This window comes from Pygoscelis adeliae, unplaced genomic scaffold, assembly GCF_000699105.1.
Source record: "Pygoscelis adeliae isolate BGI_AS28 unplaced genomic scaffold, ASM69910v1 Scaffold1277, whole genome shotgun sequence".
NCBI classification, from domain to species: Eukaryota; Metazoa; Chordata; class Aves; order Sphenisciformes; family Spheniscidae; genus Pygoscelis; species Pygoscelis adeliae.
In genome coordinates this window covers 14,015-20,963 of record NW_008825096.1, presented here as the reverse complement: position 1 = coordinate 20,963, position 6,949 = coordinate 14,015, and the positions used below count along the sequence as shown (strand labels likewise).

Sequence of the window (6,949 nt, the reverse complement as noted above, 5' to 3'; positions counted from 1 at the left end):
GAGCCTCGCAGGCCGTGGGAGGGAAGGCCTCGTCCCTCCCTCCCGGCAGCCCCACGCGCGTCAGCCTCTCGCACACAAGCGCACACGTGCTTTTCCCAGGGGAGTTCACTGCAGCACCTTTCCTCTGTCCCAGCTGCTCTGCCTCCGTTAAGAGGAATTCATGGGTTAAGGATGACGGTGAAGCGAGAAATAGTAACAAACGAAATCCAAATGCCTTCCTGGCAGTCCAGAATTACAGTAACAGGGACTCAAGAGAGGCTCCTCAAGTCTGGCTCCGAGCAAGGTTTGGAGCTAGGTGTACTATCCGCCGGTGCTGGGCAAGGGCTGCTTTCCCCCCGGTCCCCAAGAGCACGACCCAAGCGTCTGTCCTGGTCAGCCTCCTCCACAGAGGCTGGAGGGGTCTCTGCCACGCTGCTGTCTGCAACGCAGTTCTTGCCGCCAGGTTTTGCTTGGCTGTCTGAGCCCTCGACAGCCTCAGTCTGCTCGGGAAGGGAAGGGCTGGGGAGTGAGGCCCCCTCCTCCTGCAGCGGGATGAGGGGCACAGCTGGTGCCGCCTCTGCAGCGGGGGGAACATCTGCTGCAGCCACCACAGATGTTGAAGTGACCTCGATGGTGATGGAGCCCATGGCCGTCTCCGGGTGGTCGCTGCTGACCCTGATGCGGGCAACCAAACTGGAGGCAGCGGCAGCATCCTGAGGGTTCCCGTTGGCCATGGCTTCGTGCACCACATTTGGCTCCAGGAGGGTAGTGCTCAGGTCGGAGAGAAACGAGGCTTCTGTAACGATGGCAGCTGTCTCAGCTACCCAGTTCAGGTCGCTGCCAACAGAAGCCGCTGTGGCAGCGGCGATGACGCTGGAGGCCTCGCTGGGCGTCAGGGCAGCCGGGCTGCTGCTCTCCCCAGAGGGTCCGGCGGCCAGGTGGGGTCGGCGGCTCCCCACGTCAACAGGGGCAGCTGTAGTGTTGTTGTTGAGGTTGTCTTGGAGCGTTGTCTGAGTCCCCTGGCCCACCTGCTGGTTCTGCAAGAGCATCTCCTGGATCCTGATCTGCTGGAGAATGGCTGGCAGCTCATAGTGATGGAAGAAGTAAATCATCGAATGCTAGAGAAGGCAAAGGGAAAGGAGTCACTCCTTGGGCCTGGGCTGCGAGCCCAGACATACCTTAGAAAACTATGCTTTCCTCTCGCTGTGAAGACAGTGACTGGAGAATTCGGCTGCTCTGATAGCCGAGAGGTTATCTGAAATTTTGGAAAGATTTATCCCTTCTACTACGATTCCTGAAAGCTGCTTTTATAGTTTCTCTCTGAAGACAGGCAATGGAGTACAACCCCCCTTCCCTTTTAAGGGCTGAGAACAAGAAGGGTGAAGGCACTTCTCTGGCCCATCCTCAGTTCCCTGTCTCCATCCTGCAGCAGAGAAAGGGGGCAGGTCAACAGCCAGGGACACACAAAAGGTTTGCTTGACCCAGGATACTGGAGACATCAATTTGGAGGTGGTCTTGCCAGCATCTTCACTGCACAGATGACCAACTCCTCGGCCTCTGCACGGGATATCCTCAGTGGGATTTCTTCCAGAAAGATGGGATAGAAATCCTTCCCTAACACCTTCCAAAACTCACTTGACATCAGCCTACTGTCAGGCACGTGGCTGGATTTGAGCCAGTGACCAAAAAGTCCTGCTGTTCAATAGTCTCCTTCTGCTGTTCCATTTCCAAACCAGGGATTATTTCAATCTCTTACATACATAAAGATCCCTACTCAAACTCAGCTTGACAAGAAGTTTGATAAAAACCAACTGCAGTTGATTTCCTTCACTTTTTAACAGCACAGGCAGCGTGAGCAATCAGCAACGTAACAGTTTAAATCGCAGGCAGCCAGACCCCTCTGAGGCGGGTGGAGTGACCAGGACTGAATTCACAAGGATGGCACCTGCCTCTGTGCAGCTGGTTGCACCAACGTGCAGCAGAAGTGGCAGCTACTCACCTGGATGAAGAGCCACGAGGTGACGAGAGCCAGGCTGCTGTACTGCCCGTTGAATCGATAGTGGTAAGCATAGAAGGCAAAGTGGTACAGATAGAAGAACCTGGACAGAAAGGCAATAAATATCAGGATACGTCAACGGACGGGACAAACGCGAGTTTCTTTCCACTCCTAACTCCGTTCTGAGCTGGGGCGCTTTGCACAGGGTGGTGCAGACTCCCAGTAACAGGTAATTAGAATTGCCTCGCTATGAACAGGCCTTCAACAGGGCAAACCAAAGGGCAGGGAAAGGATTGAGGTGATTCTTGAGACCCAGGCATGAGACCCAAAGTGGAAGTGATCGCACTTTGGAGCCTGTGACAGGTAGGACAGCTCCCAAGGAGACGTACAGAAGCTCTCAAGAGTGGAAGCCCTCCTGCCCGGGAGGGCTGGAAAGGATCTGAAGCAGCCTCCCACCAGAGAACGGGACACGCAGTGAGAACGCGCAATACGGGAGCCAGGTCCCAGCCAGCTCTTACCTGAGCCAATGCCTCTTGCTCGTATTGGTGTGGCAACAGATAGCATCGTATTGGTCAGCCAGCCACACGATAAGGATGATGTAAAACGCAGTCGTGGTGTCATTGAAGAACTCTGACATAATGGCCTCCATACCTACAGGACAGAGGGTGTCTGACATCAGCATGCTGCAGGGCACAGACACCAGTTCGGCAAAGGGCTTCCCAAAGGGGCGTGTGGGGGAATCCTCCGTCATGTCCACAGCTGGGGCTGTGTGACTGTACAGCAAAGACCACCGCAGGACAGATTAGCTCCGTTTAAAGCAGCAGCTAAGGGCGAACATGTTTCACTGCTGACTGCAGTCACTACACAGGCCAGAGGATGGGGCGGGGGGGGGGGTGGGGGGGGGGGGGTGTTGCTTGTTTTTTAAATTCAAATTGTGCTAATGCAACGTGGTCACAGGAAGTGTGAATCTGAAATGAACTAAAGTGACAGACAAAGCTTCAGTTTATGTGATTTCCAAATGAACTGCTTTTCCAGGGGACCCAGAAGGACAATGCAGCTCACTGTGCCATCAAATTCCAGAGCCTTCCACCCTGTGATGAGCAGACACGCTAACCACCTGCCGTGGCCAGGTCAGAACAGGGAATTATACTTTCTACGGATCCCAAAGGGACTTGCTGCACGTTCACAAGAAGTGAGGTAATGTCCTTACCTACTAGAGCCAGAATGACAGTGAGGAGGGGAGCTGCAGGGAATGCAATTGTCATGTTCATTTCCAGCATCTGTAACAGGTCAACTGCAAGAAGGAAAACATACTATAATACAAAGTGGATGTGGGGCCACGGAACCCTCCACCCCATTACTCGCCATTCAGAGCACTGCAACGTGCAGTGAAGTCCACTGTCCCGAGTCCACCGGCCCTGACAACTGTCAGGAGACAGAACAGCTCTCGCAAGCACGGTGACGGGGCTATAGGGGGGATACATTCCCTGTGCAGCTACATGCAGGACCCTTCTAAATGACGACAGTCAAGAGTATATACACGATACACTGTGCTGGAGCAGGCACAGTGTCCAGTACATCCTAAATCCCTTAGAAAATCCTTACCAATGAAGACAAAGATCTGATGGTGCGAGTAGCGCAACAGCATCGAAACGGACAGAGTCTGAAATAGAAGAACAGAAGCCAGTGTCAGAGCTGCACAGGTCCAGGGAGTCACTTTCTGAATCACGCTACCGCAGAGGCCTGGACAGGCAAGCTTGGACTTGCAATGTTGCCCAGCGTGCTGTGCATATCCCACGTTTGTTAGTTTGAGCTATGCAGACCGATTTCCCAAAGAATAATTAAGACTTCACAAACAGCAATTAGTCTTTGTATTACTGCAGTGAAATAGACAGTAAGTAATTTGTTTGTAGAGAGACCGATTCTGAATATTTGAGCAGGGGCCAAACCAAACAGCAGCAGCAGAGCTGGAACTAGGGTTTCTTCCCGTCCTACATCTGTGCTCCTCCCAGCAGCTCATAATGCCTCTCCGACAACGGTCACCCAGCACTCACTTCCTCCTCTCTCACTGGCCACAATATTATTGTACAAGGAGCTGCGTCAGTGGACGGTCAGACACAAAGGGAGACAGTCACCCAAGACTATGAACACAGGCTTAGTTATCACTTGGGATCTTGTCTAATACTTATCTGTAATCATCTCACACATAATCACAGGAGACTCGGTTCTATCATGATCACGCCTGGCAAATGAGTTAGACCTGTTCTTAAAAGGAGGACAAACTTCCGCACCCCGTGCCTTGGCACCCTGAGTGTTTAACCACACTTAGAGGCTCTCGAACCCGAATCTCCCTTTTGACAAAAACACCCCCGTTATTTCATTCTATTTCAGCTCCTCTGTTTGTTTCAGTTCTAGGACTTTAAGAACTCACATAAAAAAAAAACAGAGTAGAACCTCGTACTCCATCAGCTTAGCTTTAAAAGCAGATGAGAGCTCAGGCCTGTACTGTAACATCAAACATACGCTGACCAGCACCGGGCTCAGAGTCCAGGCAATGCCTAGCTCCTGTCGACTTACAAATATGACCATGATGACAAAGGCAGCCAGATAGGAAGTCCTAGCCATCCACATGCTGACAAAGCGATAGTGTTCCCCGGACACCACGTTGCGAAGGAAACCTGAGAAAAAAGGCACAAGCTCAGTGTGATTAACCCACAAACTAAGAACAAACTTCCAGTGCCTTCTAAAGAAATAGGATTTAAAGCAAATCTATGGCAACACCTCCTCACGGCAGCACTCTTGTTGTTATGCAGTGCAATAAGGCAGTAGGAAATCACGTTTGCAGACATCTCTCCCCTCCCACTTGTTTCATTTTGTCCCTGACAATAACATCCCTGCATAACACAGGGAACCGTTCCCTGCAGAGAGATTAATCGATAGTCAGAAGACGATATTCACGCATCCATCGTAAAAACATCAACTGCTCTGCACAGCTGCTGAAAGCGATTCCTCCAAGCCTTACCTTTGTTTTCTTCATTTTCAGCTAAAGCTTTGACACTTGACATCAGGATGTCATCATAACCCAGGAACTCGTCCAGCAATAGGCGACTGAACCTGTCCCCAAAGCACTGATCCCTGGTAGGATCTAGAGAGAAGACAAAAAAAACCCATTCAGATTGTTCATACCTTAAGCCACAGAGGCGGCAGGGCAAGCACACAGTCTTCTCATCACTCAGAAGGACACATTTGCCAGCAGACCTGCGTCTGCACTTGGACCTTTGGCAGCGTAACTAAATTGGGCAGGACTGGGAGGGAAAATGTCACCCCCTGACAAATGTAGCCAGGCTGTCAAAATCCTAATGTCAATCAGGCCTTAAGAATTACATCAGGGCTGTCATACTCTCTGTTGGCACAGACATAAAGGGAGTTTGCCTTCTAGGCTTGGACTATCTCCCTAGGCTCACCCCAACTAATGGCCCAGAGAAACAAGTTCTGGTAAGACTCAGCGGGCCAGGCTGAGACTTTTTAGCCATCAGCTGGCCTCAGCATGACACTGCTGGGGCCCACCGTCCCCATCCATCCTCCTGCAGTGGAGGACACGCAAAACGCCTCCCCACGGCTCTGGGCACTAACGAAGCCTGCTCAATTCCATCTCATGAAGCTGGTACTGAATTCTACTGTACAAACACTGATCAGCTTGTAAAAACAACCCAAATCTAAGCAAAACAGGAAGCATGAACACAAATAATTTTTCAGTAAATTACTAGGATACTTATGAAGGAATCTGTCTAGCTGAATTGGAAAACCCAGGTCAGTAAATAGACATTTAACATGGAAATTATTGGGCATTTAACATGCCCATTACCTATACGGGATCACTGCTTAATACTCCAGCCCAGCTGTGCTTCAGTTTGATTAGGAGTAAGTAACGAACTCTAGTCTGATTGCTGCACTACAGATCAATTATGATCACAGGCATGAGAAAATTTGAGACCATTATTTCTAACTTGGACAGATTTTAATGGAGCAAATGCCAGGTGAAGAGAATGCTGTTCCAGGAAAACGGTCTGCTGGGCTAACAGGGGCACAGAAGTACGTTGAGACAGTGCCAAGCAGATCTGCTCAGCATCGTCCCCGACACATGCACAATTGCTCCTGCCACTGGGCTCTAACATTGCGCTGCTGCTGCTCCACGCTGAGCCTAGATCTTCAGTACCATGAGGCTCTTCCTTCCTCAATGAGAAAACTGTGCTGGACACAACATTAGGGCTCACTGAAACAGGCTCCACCATTTCAGACTACTCCTCTTGGAAAGGTATAACCCACTAAAGCAATTTAAAGAAGCTCTCCTACGTGGAAAATGAGCGCCATCAACTGTTATAAATAGTTTCCACAAGACTAAAGAGGAAACGGCGCGTAGGTATCTCTGCAGAGCACTCACCCACCCCTGCACCAGCGTGGGCTGGCTCCCTCACTCACCCAAAGTCACCACCATGACTGGGATGCTGAGGCGCTGGCGAGTGCTCTGGGACAGGCGCAAAAACCCGTACTCCAACGAGTACTCCACAATGTACTCTTCCTGCGGCCACACTGCAAGAGAGGGCGGGAAGGGAGACTCAACAGCAGGGTTTGCAAACAGCTACCAAGAAGAAATAGCACCTCTGGATTCCCTCCCTCCCTCCCACCACATTCTGGAAAAGAGAATTAGTTGCAAACACAGGCTCCAGGCTTCCTTCAACCAATTTAAAACAAATCAATACAAATTCTTTGAAATTGCAGCCCATTCCCTTGACATTAGTCCTTAATGTGAAACTTCTGAGAAAGCTTCGGGGCAGCGGTTCCAAGCTCTGTCAAGCATTGTCCAGAATCTGCCCACATCTTTGCCTGGCGAGCCCCAGACCACTTGTTCTTGCTCTGTTCAATTTCTGCTTTCTATGTTGTTTAGGAAACAGCAGGAAAATACACTTTACACCT

General features: G+C 50.7%; 1 protein-coding gene across 1 annotated transcript in view; it reads right to left on the bottom strand.

Moving 5' to 3' along the window:
* Window positions 1-24: 24 nt before the first annotated feature.
* TMEM259 (transmembrane protein 259) overlaps window positions 25-6,949 on the bottom strand; it is a 12,047-nt gene continuing 5,122 nt past the window's right edge. The window contains exons 4-11 of the mRNA XM_009327001.1: window positions 6,455-6,565; window positions 4,998-5,120; window positions 4,553-4,653; window positions 3,581-3,638; window positions 3,186-3,269; window positions 2,494-2,626; window positions 1,979-2,078; window positions 25-1,097 (exon numbers count right to left, since the gene is read on the bottom strand). Coding sequence (XP_009325276.1) covers window positions 249-1,097; window positions 1,979-2,078; window positions 2,494-2,626; window positions 3,186-3,269; window positions 3,581-3,638; window positions 4,553-4,653; window positions 4,998-5,120; window positions 6,455-6,565 — 1,559 coding nt within the window. The 3' untranslated portion in view covers window positions 25-248. The remainder of the gene's footprint in view (window positions 1,098-1,978; window positions 2,079-2,493; window positions 2,627-3,185; window positions 3,270-3,580; window positions 3,639-4,552; window positions 4,654-4,997; window positions 5,121-6,454; window positions 6,566-6,949) is intronic.